The 17,313-nt window shown below is 38.9% G+C and overlaps 1 protein-coding gene across 1 annotated transcript in view; it reads left to right on the forward strand.

Moving 5' to 3' along the window:
- The first annotated feature begins 236 nt into the window (after positions 1 to 236).
- LOC126484393 (beta-hexosaminidase subunit beta-like) overlaps positions 237 to 17,313 on the forward strand; it is an 84,819-nt gene continuing 67,742 nt past the window's right edge. Inside the window, exons 1-2 of the mRNA XM_050107890.1 lie at positions 237 to 300; positions 16,200 to 16,327. Of these exons, the coding sequence (XP_049963847.1) occupies positions 240 to 300; positions 16,200 to 16,327 (189 nt within the window). The 5' untranslated portion in view covers positions 237 to 239. The remainder of the gene's footprint in view (positions 301 to 16,199; positions 16,328 to 17,313) is intronic.

Raw genomic sequence — 17,313 nt, forward strand, 5'->3', positions numbered from 1 at the left:
TCTAACTTAATAGCAAAGAAAAATGTGATATATATAATACAAATTTCATTATGTTTGACAATGTAAGGTGGTGGAAAAACTGCTACAGTGCGACATTTGGTACTTTCTGTCTGCAGACACTAGGGCCAGAGTGTGCCATACTGTCAGAAGCCCTGTCACGCTATGAAGCAATCATCAGGGAAGATGCATCAACTGAGGGCCCACGTGATGCTAGTGAGGCCTCCATTCAGATGACTGTGATGCAGGTCCACCTCGATGGCGAGTGTGGCGATCGACCGTTCTTTGGAATGAATGAGTCCTGTGAGTGCACAGTCTGCACTGAGTGCATTATGGGTTTCTTATACATCAGTACTGGTCAGCTCACCTATCTTTAGATGATTTTGACATTTATTTGTAGAGATCAACAGAGAATTAAACCTGAACTTTCAAACACTGATGTGATGCAAGAAACACACACATCCATCTGAGGTTGATTAACAGGTGGGGTGGTAGACACACATAATAGCAAAGCTTCCAGACTACCTCTGTTTTTCAGTTTAAGTACACACACTAACACACACATTTTTTTTGTTGAACAATGGAAAATCAAGGATTAAATGTAACAATATTACGAAAAGGATAGTTGCTACTCACCATATAGCAAAGATGCCGAGTCACAGATAAGAACAACAAAATGACTGTTACTTCCTGACAGTCATGCTTTATAAAGTTAGCAACTGTGTCACATTAATGGGAGCAAGTATAACAAAACTGAATTCCTCAATGTTACTCATACGTTTTATGGCAGCATTACTCTCCTTCTTCCTTGTGTGTAATTATATGCATTTTATCTCTGTTCAAACAATAGGAGCAGGTTACTATTTACAATTTTTTGAGCCCGTAATTGCCTCTTACCTAACATATAATACATGTAACATTGAAGGTATGTGACAATTTTGATTAAATCGTTTCATTAATAGATAATTGTGGAAGCAAAATTGCTAATGTCTTGCTATCAGTTTATAACACTTTTTCACTTAGTTTAGTCATTATTTATTTATTTATTTAGTCCTTCAAATCCTATATGTATAGAATATATACAAGGATATTGAACATGGTTAGGTATTTACAAGATAAAATGCAGTTTGTATTGCAACCCTATGGACTAGATATTGAAGTAATTGCCTCTTATCTAACATATAATACATGTAACATTGAAGGTATGTGACAATTTTGATTAAATCGTTTCATAAACAGATAATTGTGGAAGCAAAATTGCTAATGTCTTGCTATCAGTTTATAACACTTTTTTACTTAGTTTAGTCATTATTTATTTATTTATTTATTTATTTATTTATTTATTTAGTCCTTCAAGTCCTATATGTATAGAATATATACAAGGATATTGGACATGGTTAGGTATTTACAAGATAAAATACAGTTTGTATTGCAATCCTATGGACTAGATATTGAAGTAATATAGCAAAGATTCATAAATACAACAAATATTACAGGCAACATACAAAGTAGAGTATTAATAATGCATCTTTAATTTTGTTGTTTGGCTTTTATATATTCTGTCAGACTGTAAAAACAATGATCAATTAAATATGCCTTTACTTCAGCCTTGAAACTACAGAGTTTACCTATTGATTTAATATGTTTAGGTAGATTATTGAAAATCTTTATCCTAGTATGTAGTGTGCCTTTTTGGCACAATGATGTTCTCACCTGTTTCATATGAAGGTCAGACTTTTGCCTTGTATTGTGTGCATGTATATCTTCATTTTTAATAAGATATCTGGGTGTCTATTGATATATTGTTTGATGAAAACTGATGTTTCGTAGATAAAAATGCAAGGAAGAGGAAGAACTGACAGTTTTTCGAATATGGGTATGCATGATTTCGTATTGTTTACCCCTTCAATAGTTCTTAGTATTCTCTTTTGCATCCTGAAAAGTTTAATATTTTTTGTTGTATTGCCCCAGAAGATTATGCCATATTTAATTACAGAATGCACATAGGAGTAGTATACATTTAACAGGCTGGCTTTGCTGCAACAAGTTTTTAAGATCCGTATCATGTAACAGGATTTGCTTAGTTTTCTTTGCAAATATTCAATGTGTACCTCCCATTTTGTGTTGTTCTGGAGCCAGAGTCCCAGAAATTTAGTGCTGTCAACACTTTCAAGAACTCTGTCCCTAAGTTCTATTTCTATGTTTGGATGTTGTCTTCCTTTTACATTATAGAAGTTCAGTGCTACTTTCTTTTCTTTGTTTATAATTAGCTTGTTGTAGCTGGACCACTGTTCTACACTGTCATTGTTTGGATAGCGGAGTCTTTTAGTTTTTCTTCTGTTTTACCAATAATAAGGAAGCTTGTATTGTCTGTAAATTGGAGGGTAGTTTGGCAATACTTGTTGTACATAAGATCATTGACATAGAGGAGAAACAGAATGGGTCCTAATACTGATCCTTGAGGGACGCCATATTTCACATTTTCATATCCTGAATGATTTTATTCATGCATTCACTCTTTCATTTGTTGACACATCATGTTATATAGATCCTGGTATGAAATAGATCCATTAGAGGTGTATAATGGGTCAAACCATGCCTTAACTGGCAAAGGCTTAAAACTTTCTGCAGGTTTCAGTGTGACGTGCTAATAATAGTTTTGTAGTTATGTTTCATTATTCAATAATACTATTCAGTGAGTCACCAAAACTCGTTTTAAATGTTTTATTATACACAGTTATGTAAATGATGTTTCCTGCCCCTTTTATGTGACTTATGTCTGTTTTAAACTGTCTGATAAATTCTAGCTGGCAAACCTGTGCTGGATAATAGCTATCCTTGATCTTTCTAAAAGTGACATGGTTGGTTTGTGGTCCGTATAAATTATGAATCATCTACCCTTGACATGTGTGTGGAAGTGCTGCACAGCTTCATATACAACTAACAGCTGTTGGTCATATGCACTCTACTTGGTTTGAGCCTTTGTGAGCTTATAGGGCAAAAAATCCAAGGGCTTCCAAATCCATCTGACACAATGGTGGAGACTTGTGTCTATAGTGCACTGGTTAGCATCTACTGCTATAGATAATGGCGCATCACGGAGTGGGTGGGACAGTGTGACATTGTCTGTAAGTTTGCTTGTACACTTTTGAAGGTGTGCTGCATCCCTGGTGTACATTGCAGGTGACATCAGCCTGTTGTGTAACTGCCTGACAGTGCTGCTGTCAGCAGTGTCAGAATCTTTGTCACTTTCAATACGTGTTGTCGATAGAAGTTCAGTTTCCAGATGTCTTCTTAACTGCTCACTGCAGTTTTCTTCTTTAATGGACAAACACCAGCTGCTGAAATTGTATGTTACCAGCTCTGGCACAGAATAAATTATGCTCCATGTCTGCTTATCCAACTGGACACTGCTCAGCTCCTTATGCAATGATGCCATTTGGTAAAATGCTATGACATCATCAAGATAATTTAAACAGAGAAATTCAGCTCCCATAACTCCTCATCTATAAAGTGCAGCCACATCTTGGCAACATTTTTTACACCGAATGGCATATTAAGGTATTCAAAAGGAAAAATAGTATTATTAGTGCAATCTTGGGAATGTACTCTTCTGCTACCAGTACCCGACTGTAAGCCTTCTTACAATCAACCATCCTCATGGCTGTAGTTCTGGTTAACATATTTGTCAAATGTCTTATGTTAGGGACTAAATAGTGATTCGGGATGGTACATGCATTTAATGTGTGGCAATTTCCACAGGGCATCAGGCACTACCTTCCTCTTTATCAAATACAGTGGTGATGTGCACAGGCTGCCTGATCTGCACGTAATACCAGATTGCAACATCTCTTCAAACTCTACTTTCACTGCAGCAAAACAGTTGAGTGCTAATCTCCTTCACTGTTGCGAGTCTGTTTGGCCAGTTGCCATTTTGATATGGTGCACCACGGTATTCATCATCTATTTGGCAATAAAAATTTTCTCTAGCATCTTTCAGAATTGAGGTGCATGGTGAGGAGATTGTATTTGTAGCACCATTGCCTATAGTACTAGTAATGTCTCCACCATCAATCGTAATCTGCACTGTACTGAGTTTAATCTCCAGCCTTTGTTGACTAACAAATTCCACCCCTAATATCAGTTTTACCTCATTTGTGAGCATGAACTTCCTGCTGAAACCCAGTTTAACTTCCACCTCACATGCATCATATATTGTTATAGACAAATGGTTGCCTACCATAGAATAGGTAGACATGGCTAAAGATCCATTCTCATCCTGGCGAACTGGTAGCTTACTTACTTCAGAACATGAGTCGATCAGACAGCAATGGCTTGCTTTTTTGGCCCCTACATGTAACCAGTGTGATAACATGAGCAAGCATGATCAGTTCTCTGCATGTATGATCAGTGTCATTAATCAGTAGATTAATATTGAACACTGTGCATTTACTTGTAAATTGGTGGAATTTTGTGGCTTGCTGCATGTACTACAGGTCACTGAAGCCATATGGGTACACACATGAGGATGTGTATCTGGTAGTCCAATAACCAAAACACAGGTGCTACCAACATACCAGATTGTGTTTCTTCACTTGCTAACTGTCTGTTTCCTTCTTCTGAAGTGATGGATATCTGTCTTCATCTTCTTGGTGCAGGTCTGCTTACTGACTTTCAGTGCCAACTACTGCTTATGCAGTACATCTGCTAATATGAGAGTAGGTACTGGTTGGATTGAATCAGCACTGATTTTTTAATGGTTTACAGGTGCCCCTAGACATGGTTAATTGTTTATCTTGTCTGGCAAATACTAATCTAATTGCTACGTAGTGGAACCAATTCCCAAAAATATAAAATTCATTGTCAACATAACACAGTATTTAATTACATGATAATCAATGTATATGGGTGACAAACATAATAAATCAGAGCAAAACATTAATACCTGACTTGGATTAGAACAGCATTAAGTATATTTGAGAAAGAGTAATAACACACGTAAAATCTTGCTACAACCTCCATCTATTAGTTACAGCTAGTAGTTGCACAAAGTTCCACAGGCTACAGAATGCTAACACAATTTGAATACAGTGCAGAATTCAATTAGCAAGTCAAAGGGATGATGTATCATAAAACACATAACCCAAATGTTAGCTGTATCAGCCCATGTTAAAATACAACAGTGTAACTTGATTCATGTTAAAATAAAGAAGTACAAAATCTTTAATTATATTACATAGCCCATCCCCATTCAGAGTAACAGAAAACTGCAAGACAGAAGAGTCACTGTTTGTTATGGGCGTGGAAGGGGGCGGGGGGGGATGTATAGGAAGAGAGGAAGACAGGTAGAGGAAGACGAATGGTGGGCTGTTACTGAAGGTGTGAAGGGAAGTGGAAGGGGGGGGGGGGAGGATGGAATGAAGTGCAGTAATGCAGAAGATCAGGGGAAATGCAGCAGTGTTGCAAGAGGCAGGGAGGGAGAGTTAAAAAATGTTGGCCATCTATTTTAGGGATTTGTTGGCTACATAAAAACCCACAACAGAGTCACTTCAAGATGGTGAAAATTTTGATATGGAAGGGTACCAGAATTTGATACTGGTGTGCAATAAGAAATACTGCTATTCAGACTTCAGATACCATGAATAACAAGTAGGTAAGAAAAGAGTGCATATTAAGTTCATGGGACACAGGTTATGAAGAGGGACTGAAAGGAAATAGTCAGCTCAGGAGACATAATAATTAAAAATGTGCAATCCTTGTGAGTGGTGCCTTGAAAGAAAATAACAAAACTAACACTTCTAAACTGGCTGTTGACTTTGTCCATATGCAGAGCAGTGGAACATTAGTTTAAAAAAATTAGGTGAAAACTTGAAGTATAATGGTCCATTGAGCAATATAATACAAACAGAATAGACACTACAGAGAGGGGCTGCACGTCCTAGAATTGAAAACAAATGAAATGCTTAACAAAGCAGACTGTAAAGTATAGTACTGTAGAAAAACTTAAGTAGCAAGTTAAACAGAATGTATTATTTCAAAAGAAATCCCGGAATAGACATAACGAAATCCTTATCAACAATGGTAGGACTTCCATGACCTAGCGTCTCCAAGGAAAATACAGCACAACATCAAAATTCTAAAACAAAACTGAATAATGTACACTGCTTAAAATAATAAAAGTGCACTTTGTCATACAGGTTCTTACCATTCACTTGCATTATAAATGTGTTGTGGTATCTTTTAACACCTCAATTACTGCACTTTCACACTTGTGTGCAGTTTCGTAAAAAATAAATCTGGACTCTTTCTCCAAAGATCCTCAATGTCCATGACCATATAAAACCTATGCAAAATGTGGTAGTCAACCAAACGAGTACATTGCCTCACATAAATTCTTAGTTAGAGAAAAGCAAAGACTTAAAACACCTACAGTAAACAAAAGCTCTCTCAAAAGAAAATGGATTAGTTTCCCCAAAATTAAATTCTTTAAACACCTAGACAACAAATGAGCTTAAAAGCCTGCAATATCATACTTACGTATTGGTCCCTCACATGAAAACTGGACTTATTATGGCAGACAAGATGAAGAAATGAAGAAGGGAAAGAGTAGTGGTAGTGTGTCTGCACCTGGCTGGCTTAGGTGACCACATATTTGCATTCTTCAGTCTCTGCTTATAGCAAGTGTTCACAGGTGACAGGGGCTCCAGCTTAAATAACTCTAAAATCACATTGCTGCCTCAACTGCAAACTCAATGCATGGTAAAGTGAGACATAGTTGTAGTTCTACTCTGATCTCTAAGGGTGGCAGCATAAAATAGACTATTTAACACCACTTGGCCATCTTCACAATAATGGAAAGGTATCTTCATTAATTATACTGCTCTGTGTCACCACTTTCTCTCCTGGCTATCATAATACATAACTATTCAACATAACTTCACTGTCTGTAGGGGGATAATAGCTGAAAGTAAAGTAACCCAAAATAATTGGTTTTGTTACTTGACTGACATAAAATGGTATACTCTAATGCAGTGGTGCAATTAATCTCTTCTCATTGTACATCATAGATCATATTACAGACTGTTAAGTATCCAGGCGGGGACTACTCAAGAGGATGTCGTTATCAGGAGAAAGAAAACTGGCATTCTACGGATCGGAGCGTGGAATGTCAGATCCCTTAATCGGGCAGGTAGGTTAGAAAATTTAAAAAGGGAAATGGATAGGTTAAAGTTAGATATAGTGGGAATCAGTGAAGTTTGGTGGCAGGAGGAACAAGACTTCTGGTCAGGTGACTACAGGGTTATAAACACAAAATCAAATAGGGGTAATGCAGGAGTAGGTTTAATAATGAATAGGAAAATAGGAATGCGGGTAAGCTACTACAAACAGCATAGTGAACGCATTACTGTGGCCAAGTTAGATACGAAGCCCACACCTACTACAGTAGTACAAGTTTATATGCCAACTAGCTCTGCAGATGATGAAGAAATTGAAGAAATGTATGATGAAATAAAAGAAATTATTCAGATAGTGAAGGGAGACAAAAATTTAATAGTCATGGGTGACTGGAATTCGAGTGTAGGAAAAGGGAGAGAAGGAAACGTAGTAGGTGAATATGGATTGGGGCTAAGAAATGAAAGAGGAAGCCGCCTGGTAGAATTTTGCACAGAGCACAACATAATCATAGCTAACACTTGGTTTAAGAACCATGAAAGAAGGTTGTATATATGGAAGAACCCTGGAGATACTAAAAGGTATCAGATAGATTATATAATGGTAAGACAGAGATTTAGGAACCAGGTTTTAAATTGTAAGACATTTCCAGGGGCAGATGTGGACTCTGACCACAATCTATTGGTTATGACCTGTAGATTAAAACTGAAGAAACTGCAAAAAGGTGGGAATTTAAGGAGATGGGACCTGGATAAACTGAAAGAACCAGAGGTTGTACAGAGTTTCAGGGAGAGCATAAGGGAACAATTGACAGGAATGGGGGAAAGAAATACAGTAGAAGAAGAATGGGTAGCTTAGAGGGATGAAGTAGTGAAGGCAGCAGAGGATCAAGTAGGTAAAAAGACGAGGACTAGTAGAAATCCTTGGGTAACAGAAGAAATATTGAATTTAATTGATGAAAGGAGAAAATACAAAAATGCAGTAAATGAAGCAGGCAAAAAGGAATACAAACGTCTCAAAAATGAGATCGACAGGAAGTGCAAAATGGCTAAGCAGGGATGGCTGGCGGACAAATGTAAGGATGTAGAGACTTATCTCACTAGGGGTAAGATAGATACTGCCTACAGGAAAATTAAAGAGACCTTTGGAGATAAGAGAACGACTTGTATGAATATCAAGAGCTCATATGGAAACCCAGTTCTAAGCAAAGAAGGTAAAGCAGAAAGGTGGAAGGAGTATATAGAGGGTCTATACAAGGGCGATGTACTTGAGGACAATATTATGGAAATGGAAGAGGATGTAGATGAAGATCAAATGGGAGATACAATACTGCGTGAAGGGTTTGACAGAGCTCTGAAAGACCTGAGTCGAAACAAGGCCCCGGGAGTAGACAACATTCCATTGGAACTACTGACAGCCTTGGGAGAGCCAGTCCAGACAAAACTCTACCATATGGTGAGCAAGATGTATGAAACAGGCGAAATACCCTCAGACTTCAAGAAGAATATAATAATTCCAATCCCAAAGAAAGCAGGTGTTGACAGATGTGAAAATTACCGAACAATCAGTTTAATAAGCCACAGCTGCAAAATACTAACATGAATTCTTTACAGACGAATGGAAAAACTAGTATAATCCGACCTCGGGGAAGATCAGTTTGGATTCCGTAGAAATACTGGAACACGTGAGGCAATACTGACCTTACGACTTATCTTAGAAGAAAGATTAAGGAAAGGCAAACCTACGTTTCTAGCATTTGTAGACTTAGAGAAAGCTTTTGACAATGTTGACTGGAATACTCTCTTTCAAACTCTAAAGGTGGCAGGGGCAAAATACAGAGAGCGGCAGGCTATTTACAATTTGTACAGAAACCAGATGGCAGTTATAAGAGTCGAGGGACATGAAAGGGAAGCAGTAGTTGGGAAGGGAGTAAGACAGGGTTGTAGTCTCTCCCCGATGTTATTCAATCTGTATATTGAGCAAGCAGTAAAGGAAACAAAAGAAAAATTCGGAGTAGGTATTAAAATCCATGGAGAAGAAATAAAAACTTTGAGGTTCGCCGATGACATTGTAATTCTGTCAGAGACAGCAAAGGACTTGGAAGAGCAGTTGAATGGAATGGACAGTGTCTTGAAAGGAGGATATAAGATGAACATCAACAAAAGCAAAACGAGGATAATGGAATGTAGTCGAATTAAGTCAGGTGATGCTGAGGGAATTAGATTAGGAAATGAGACACTTAAAGTAGTAAAGGAGTTTTGCTATTTGGGGAGCAAAATAACTGATGATGGTCAAAGTAGAGAGGATATAAAATGTAGACTGGCAATGGCAAGGAAAGCGTTTCTGAAGAAGAGAAATTTGTTAACATCGAGTATAGATTTAAGTGTCAGGAAGTCATTTCTGAAAGTATTTGTATGGAGTGTAGCCATGTATGGAAGTGAAACATGGACGATAAATAGTTTAGACAAGAAGAGAATAGAAGCTTTCGAAATGTGGTGCTACAGAAGAATGCTGAAGAATAGATGGGTAGATCACATAACTAATGAGGAAGTATTGAATAGGATTGGGAAGAAGAGAAGTTTGTGGCACAACTTGACCAGAAGAAGGAATCGGTTGGTAGGACATGTTCTGAGGCATCAAGGGATCACCAATTTAGTATTGGAGGGCAGCGTGGAGGGTAAAAATCGTAGAGGGAGACCAAGAAATGAATACACTAAGCAGATCCAGAAGGATGTAGGTTGCAGTAGGTACTGGGAGATGAAGGGGCTTGCACAGGATAGAGTAGCATGGAGAGCTGCATCAAACCAGTCTCAGGACTGAAGACCACAACAACAACAACAAGTATCCCACATTATATCACTTAATACATTGTACTGCCACTTACTAAAAAAAGCATGGACAGAGAAAGGCTACAAAGTGAGAAGAAGAATGCAAAAAAAAAGAGAAAGCAGAGAAAGTCAAATCCTCTTATTTTACAATCAACACTGTAGGAAAAGATAGATTGCTACTTACCATAAAGATAACATGCTAAGTTACAGACAGGAATAATTAAAAGACACTTACACATACCCTTTAGGCCTCAGCCTTCATCAGAAAAAGAGAAATATGCACCATTCATTCACACATGTAAGGACACCTTACCTCACAACTGCCAACTCCAGCAACTTGGACCAGAATGCAACACATGGGATGGAAGCAGCAATCTGGAGTGGCCGGAAAACAGAAAGGAAAAGGGAAGATAGCAGTGAAAGTGTGGTGAAGAGAGGAGCACAGTCTGGCAGATGGTTCAATTGGTTCTGAGCACTATGGGACTTAACATCTGAGGTCATCAGTCCCCTAGAACTTAGAACTACTTAAACCTAACCAACCTAAGGAGGCAGGATTCGAACCTGCAACTGTAGCGGTCGCATGCTTCCAGACTGAAGCGCCTAGAATCGCTCGGCCACACCAGCCAGCAGTCTGGCAGAGTGTGCAGGGACTAGAATGCTAACAGGCACAGCATCAGTGGGTTGTGGGGCAGGGACATGGAGAAAAATGGTGCAAAAAAGGAAAGGAGTGGAGAAAGAAAAGTTGGTGTGTTGGCAGAGAGTGGCAAACAAAGAGGGACGACAGTGGGGAGGAGGTGACAGGACAGAGAGAGTGGAAACTGTTGAGTGGAGGGTGTGGAGATAGTATGTTACCACAGGTTGAGGCCAGGATAACTACAGGAGCAGAGAATATGTTGTAAGGATAACTCCCATCAGTGCATTTCAGAAAAGCTGGTGATGGAGGGAAGTTCCAGATGGCTTGGGTAGTGAGGAAGCCATTGAAATCAATCATCTTTTGTTCAGCTGCAAGTTGTGCCACAGGGTAGTCTGCATAAACCCTTTCACACCAAAAGATCCCTTCCATACAGACTGGCCACTCAGGAATGGCATATCTGCAGTGAGAAGAACTCCTTTGCCCAGTATGCTGAGGGTCTCACCAAGGCCTTCCCACACAGGCCCTACCCCCTGACCTAGTCGGCAAACAGATCTCCCATGCCATTTCCCCTTACAAACCCAATCCTTCCCCCTCCCCCAAGAATCAGCCACAAAGGAACCCAGCATTTCCTATTCTAGTCCTATCACAGGTTTATCCTACTCCATCAGGGCCAGACCACCTGTAAAAGCACTCATGTCATGCACCAACTCTGCTGCAATCATTGCACAGCTTTTCGTATTGATATGACTACCAATCAGCTGTCCACCAGGATGTGTGGCCACTGCCAAACTGTGGCCAAGAGCAGAGTAGACCACCACGTGACAAGACATACAGCTGAACATAACATGATTGATTTCAATGGCTGCCGCACTAAGTGAGCCATATGGATGCTCCCTTCCTCCACCAGGTCTTCCAAACTGTCCTTACAACCCATTCTCTGCTCCCATAATTGTTGCAACCTCAACTTACGGTAACATGCTGACCCCACATCCTTCACCCAACAGTTTCCACCCCCTCTGTCCTTCCACCCTCATTGTTTTCCACTCTCCTGTCAATGTATCCACCCATATTTCCCTACTCCTCTCCTTTACACTTCATTTTATCCCATCTTCCTACCCCATCTTCCTACCAACAACGTCCTGATGCAGAGTGTGCTGGTGTTCTAGTCCATGCACGCATTGCCAGACAGTGCTTCTTTCTTCTACCACCCATACTCTGCTATCCCTTCCTCTTCACCTTGCCCACCCCATCCAGGCTGCTACTTCCATCCCACGTGATAGTTGCATCCTGGTCCAAGCTGACAGAGTTGGCGGTCTTGTGTGTGCTGAGGCAAGCTTGCTTGTGTGAGTACATCGTGTGTGCTTCTCTTTTTATGATGAACGGTCAGCCCAAAAGCTTATGTGTAAGTGTCTTTTAGTTGTTCCCATCTGCAACTTAGTGTGTTATCTATACAGTAAGTAGCAATCTACCTTTTCCTACATTTTTAGTATTCCTACCTGGAGTTTTCATTGTTTCATTTTACGGTGAAGTAGGTGAAGCAACATTCAAGTGAACTGAACAGCTGCAAATGCTAATCACTTTTTGACCATTTGGCATCTGAAGGCCTACAGCCTGGGAGTGGGTGTTCAGGGCTGGTGTTAAATGAGATCAGGAAATTTGATCAAATAAGGAATAGCACAAAGAACGCATAGGGCTATAGCAGGAAGCTACCAGGTGGAGATCAGTCTGGGAGATCAAACAAACCAAAGAAGTGGAGAATGGGGGAGGTGGGGCTCATGTAAGGTTCTGCTGGTGGCTAGTCATGGAGCACAGGACCAGAACTGCCTTGGCTCTGAAAAGCAGGAAACTTGGGTTATGTAGGCACAGCCAAAGTTACTCCGGGAGAAAACTTGTAAAGACTTGACTAGGTCCTTTGAAATAAACCAGGTCCCTAAATAATTGCTTGACTTGCTGTTGTCTTGTACAGCAGCTGCCTCTGAGCTGTTGTGCTTAGCTACCTGCATCACTACTGAACAGCTTGCTTGCTCTATCATTGCATACACTTTCTCCACTACTGCAAGTACAGAGTTCATGTTGCATCTCTTGCATGGTGCCACAGCTCTTTTTACTTGTAGTGATAACTGCCTCAACCATACATGACATAGCACTGTGTTAGATATTCCCTCTTCTCCATTGATGCTCCTCAGGTGATGCCAAATCCTTGATGGCATTCTGTCCCTGATATGCTCACCCTTTAATATCTGTTACTAGAATTGTTCTAATGATTTGCACATTCAGCAGACTATCATTTCCCTAACATGGAGATATTGTTGCTCTGAGGGTGGCTTCAATACAATTTCAAAGATCATTGGTACTGTCCAGGCATCCAAACTGTTGACTGCTATGGCAAACCACATGCAGCCACTGGTGTCATTGTTTTGCATAAATGTCAGTTACAGCATTGTGAACCACAGCTCTCAATTTTCTGGCAGAAACTGAGGAATCTGCACTTTCATTCAAGTGTGAGAAACTGTGTTAGACACGTTAAGTAAACTGTCATGTTATCAATCTGTCTTGCCATTTGCAAGGATAATTATATGTTTTTTGTGTTCTGATTTGAGCTTGAATGTCATTTATTTGCCTTTTGCAGATCTTCTTACAGGTGTGACTGTCGAATCGTTATCACTGTTCTGCTTTACACATTTTCTGGGGTCTCTGCACTCTTCAGTATCCCAGGGGTCACCACTTTGTAGTTGCATTCCATTATTTGATAATGCTGATTGAACAAGTCAGTGATATTTGACATAACTGTTTTATTTTACAAGTTAAGTAAATGAGACTTCACAAAAACATGAGTAAACAAGGAACCTTCAAACATAAAAATAAAAAGTAAGCATAACAGTGATAAGCTGTGTCTGTAAACCAAAGAACAAATAAAATACACTTTATTGTCATGTAGCAGAGACGAAACACACACACACACACACACACACACACACACACACACACACACACACACACACGCAAATGCATTTCAGACATGTGGCCCCTATCTCTGGCCTGTGTGTGTGTGTGTGTGTGTGTGTGTGTGTGTGTGTGTGTGTGTGTGTGAGATTTGGAAGAAGTCCTTTTTGGCCAAAAGCTTAGTTGTTTGACAGTCTTTTTGTTATGTCTATCTGTGACTCAGCATCTCCACTAAATCGTGAGTAGCAATCTATCCTTTTCATAATAATGTACTTATTCCTTCCTGGATTTTTCCATTATTTGATAAAATACACTTTGCATCTTAATCCAAAACTGATGCTTCCCACTGTTTTGACCACAAAACTCTCTCTTAAAATCTGGCTGAAAATCTGAAGGGATTCTGATCGTATGTAAAGTACGCTAGTGGTGACCAATACGTTCATTGCATGATAGCTAAGATAAAGTTCCTGATAACAGTACCACTAAAGCAGAGTTATTAAATATGTTTTTCCAAAACTCCTTTGCCAGAGAAGATTCAGTAAATAATTCAGGATTCAAATAAGAAACAGGGGTAACGAACCAATTCAAATCATTTAATAAAGGCAAGTCTTTCAATGAAGATTGTACATGAGTTGTGTTCCTTTCAGAGCATACTGAGAAATGGCTCAAATTTTAGCAATCATACACAGCTGCTCCATTAACAAAATATCTGTATCTAAAGACTGTATAGTTCCACATGTCACACCAATACACAGAAACTGAAACAGAATAATCCACATAATAACATACCTCAAAGAAAACAATTTAGTGATGCATAACAATCACTGTTTCAAGAAATGTTCTTTGAAACACTATTGACTCTTTATTCACATGAAGTAGTTAATACTATCGACAAGGGGTCTTAAGTTGATTCCATAGTACTATGTTTCCAGAAAGCTTTTGACACTGTTCCTGACAAGCTGTTTCTAATCATGTTGAATGCCTATTGAGTATCATCTGAGTTGTGTGATGGCATTCGTGATTTCCTGTCTCAGTTGGTAGTAATTGACTGGAGGTATTCAAATGAAACCGAAGTGATATCTGTTGTTCTCCAAGGAAGTTTTATGGCCCCTCTGCTGTTCCTAAACTATATAACAATTTAGGAGAAAGTCTGTGCAGCTCTTTTAGATTGCAGATTATGTATTGTGCAAGTTGCAAACAGTAAAATGTGTTAGGTCTTCCACATGAAACAAAAAGAAAATCCATAAAATATGAAGGTTTTTGACTGAACTAAATAATTAGGGATTATAGTTATGAACAACTTTAATTGAAATAATCACATAAAATATTATGGAGAATGTGAACCAAAGACTGTGATTTGTATTGATGGAACTCTTGTGATGTGCAACAAATATGCCTTGGAGACTGCATATGCTACACTTGTCCATCCGCTTCTGGAGACTTCTGCATAGTATGATACCCTTACTGGATAGGACTCACAGAGGACATAAAAAATATTCACAGAAGGGATGCTTCTGTGTAGTATGATTCCCTTACTGGATAGGCTTCACAGAGGACATCAAAAATATTCAAAGAAGGGATGCTTATTTTGTATCATCATTAAACAGAGGAGAGAGTGTCATGGATGTGATCCATAAGCTGGGTTGGCAGTCATTTAAATGAAGACATATTTCATTGCAGCAAGATATTTTCGCAAAATTTCAATCACAAACTTTCTCCTCCAAATATGAAAAATATTTTGTTGCCACCCATCTACACAGACAGAAATGCCCACAGTAATAAAATTATAGAAATCAAATCTCCTAGAAAGATCTTGGTGTTCGTTTCTGACAGGTACTATTTGAGAGTGGAACAGTCAAGAAATAGTCAGGAAAAGATTTGTTGTACCATCTGCAAAGCACTTAAATGGAAATTTTAGAGTAGTCATGTAGATGTAAATTACTTTTATCCATGATGTGAGACATGTAAAATGCAAAAGTCTTTTCTCAGTTACTGAACAGCTCAAGATATCAAAACAAGATATGTGGCGGGCAGGGAGTATAAAGTGAGGAACATAATTTTGTTACATGCCTAACTCTCATAATTCTTGTACAATCTGATATATTAATGCAAATATTTTTATTGAAAATGTGTACTCTGTAAAGGTATTCAGAGTCTTGAAAAGACAAATACAGTGATTTAAAACTTACATGGTTGGTGGCAAAAGATTTCATAAAACTGTCTGAAAAATGTGTTAAAGTTAACAGGTAGGATGGCTGAAATCTGATAATGCAGTATGAGTATTCCCAGTGAGGGCTCTCATGCCAGGCTTCATAGTTACTTGCAACAAGAAGATAGGTTGAGGCTATTAAGATAAAACATGTTTCCTCACCCGCCCCCCCCCCCCTCCCCTGCCCCCCCCCCCCCCCACCCCAAATTATATTATGAAGGCACAGGTTCAGCTATGGTTTTTGTATATGATGCTATATGTTAACGTTTAGTGAACCTGCTTGTTTCATTAAATAAAAGAAACTGACATTCTTGCTATTTGTGTAAGAGTTAATTGGAAAATATTGATTAAAAACTAAAATTTAATATTACTAACCTGTTTATTTTCTGTGTATGACACAAACTTTCTCTTGCAGATGAACTGAGAATTAACAGTCCAGACCTCCCAGATGCAATAGTTTTAAGTTCTGCTTCAGTGTGGGGTATCCTGCGAGGTCTTGAAACATTTTCTCAAGTTGCTACAAGGGTGAAGACTGCAGATGCCGTAAGTATCAGTGATATGTTCATAAATTCATCAGAGATACAAAAGCCTACAAGATACTTGTAAATGATACACAGCTCCATCCCACCATGGGCATCCACAGAAGCTGACTTCTTCTTCTTCTTCTTCTTCTTCTTCTTCTTCTTCTTCTTCTGTTGTTGGTGCCTTGTCCCATGGTTTCACAGGGTCAGCATGGCTAGAATCGGATTTGGCAAGGTTAATTTTAAGGGGTGACCGGATGCCCTTCCTGCTGCCACCCCATCCCCTCGGGATTTGTGCAGTGAAAATTTTCTTTGCGAGAGGTTGGTTCCCCCAGAATATAATAGCATATGACATTAATGAATGAAAATAGCCGAAGTAAGAAGCCTTAATGGTATCTACGTCAGCCACTGAAGCAATAACCCGTAATGTAAATATTGCTGAGCTAAGTGTTTTGTAAAGATGAAGAATGTGTGTTGACCAATTACATTTGCTGTCTATATAAGCACCCAGGAATTTTGTAACCTCAACTTTTTGTATTTTGTGATGTCTACACTTAATGTTAATTTCTTCAAGATTTCTTTGTGGATTATGGAATCTCATATAAAGGGTTTTATCTGTATTGAGTACCACCTACCATACTCCCCTGACTTAAGTCCTTGTGACTTTGATTTGATTCCGAAAATGAAGGAACCACTTCATGACATTCGTTTCAGAACTGTTCCAGTGATTCGACAGGCAGTAGATCACTCCATTCACACCATCAACAGAACAGGCTCTGGTAATGGTATACTATGCCTTCTACATCATTGGCAGCAGGTTCTACACAACACTGGTGACTACTTTGAAGGACAATAACAAGTGCAAACATGTAACTCTTTTGTATCAGTTGTGAATAAATAGTTGCCACTATTTAAGTTCCAACCCTCATGTATACCTATGTTAACTATGAGCTACTAACTTGTATCATCCGTCCAAATGCAACAGAGTATTGTTGATTATTCTCTATA

This window comes from Schistocerca serialis, chromosome 6, assembly GCF_023864345.2.
Source record: "Schistocerca serialis cubense isolate TAMUIC-IGC-003099 chromosome 6, iqSchSeri2.2, whole genome shotgun sequence".
In the NCBI taxonomy this organism is placed as follows: domain Eukaryota; kingdom Metazoa; phylum Arthropoda; class Insecta; order Orthoptera; family Acrididae; genus Schistocerca; species Schistocerca serialis.